We start from the raw sequence: 1,108 nt of genomic DNA, 5'->3' as shown, positions 1-1,108 counted from the left end.
TCTTAGTGAGGCCAGTTTGGTTACAGTTCGAGATCTCTTCAGATTTATGCTTACTCTCAATATGAAAACTCCTGCCGAAAAACGTGCAACCATTTCTGCAGCGATTTCACCATGTTCTGGGAAGAACTCGCGCCTTTTTGCACGGGTCAAGGCTTGTTCCTGGAAAATTTCCACCGGAAGTCCTATTAAGAAGTGCCCCTTTGCAAAAGAAAAATCCTCCAAATGCAGGAAATTTTCCAATCTTGCTGCTAATATGGATAGTAGATGGCCGTTTAGGAGACTCGAGCATGTTGCAGATGTCATTGTTGATGCCTTGAAAGAAAAGAGAGAAGTGAACAAAGGCTGCCGTATTGGGATGACCAGACAAGAGGTTCGTGATGCAGTTCGTCTCCATGTTGGTGATACAGGGTTGATAGATCATGTGCTGAAAGCCATGAATAATGTCATTGTTGGAAAGTACGTTGTTCGACGAGCTGTGAACCGATCCACTAAAGTGTTGGAATATAGCATTCAAGATCTCAACAGTGTCAAATTTGGGGAATCTCCAGCAACAGTTCCAAAGACGATTCATACATTTGGTAAAGTTCCTGGAAGAAACGTTTATGAAGATCTTTACTTGTTCTATACCTGTTTGTTCAGGGACTATCCGGAGTCTGATTCGGTGCAACTGGCAGTTCAAATCGTTCTCTGTAGTAAACTTTTTGTGAAAGAGTGGCATTTTAGAGATGAAGAGGATGACTTATTAAGGTTTGTCTGCAGATTAGCGACTAGTTTACTTGACTTAAATACCGAACTTTTTCCGGATTTTCCTCCCCAGGAGTTCATTGTAGTTCCACCCTACTCTACCATTGGTGATCTAAAGCTATCAGTGCAAAATGCGTTGAGGGACACTTACTTTGTGACAGAAAGACTAGTGGTGACTGATGTCGTGGAATTGGAGGGAATGGAGGATGATGAGGTTCTTTTTGGGATTATTGAGTCGGGCAGTGAGCTTTCAGTGAGGGGTTTTGGATTGGACGGTGAATCGGATTTGAGATACGAAGGGGGAGCTGAGAACTGGACTGTAAGATGCAAGTGTGGAGCTGAAGATGATGATGGAGAAAGAATG

The 1,108-nt window shown here is 43.0% G+C and overlaps 1 protein-coding gene across 1 annotated transcript; it reads left to right on the top strand.

Annotated features, from left to right (window-relative positions):
• Positions 1-14: 14 nt before the first annotated feature.
• LOC140965463 (PHD finger protein MALE MEIOCYTE DEATH 1-like) lies at positions 15-1,102 on the top strand (the record flags this gene model as incomplete). Its single annotated transcript, XM_073425530.1, has 1 exon — positions 15-1,102. A coding segment is annotated over exon 1 (1,056 nt), but the record flags the coding sequence as incomplete, so codon positions are not given.
• Between the last annotated feature and the right edge of the window lie 6 nt (positions 1,103-1,108).

The sequence above is a fragment of the Primulina huaijiensis genome, unplaced genomic scaffold (assembly GCF_012295235.1).
Source record: "Primulina huaijiensis isolate GDHJ02 unplaced genomic scaffold, ASM1229523v2 C13215930, whole genome shotgun sequence".
Classification (NCBI taxonomy): Eukaryota; Viridiplantae; Streptophyta; class Magnoliopsida; order Lamiales; family Gesneriaceae; genus Primulina; species Primulina huaijiensis.
The sequence above is the reverse complement of the archived record's forward strand: the minus strand, read 5'-3'. Positions and strand labels throughout refer to the sequence as shown.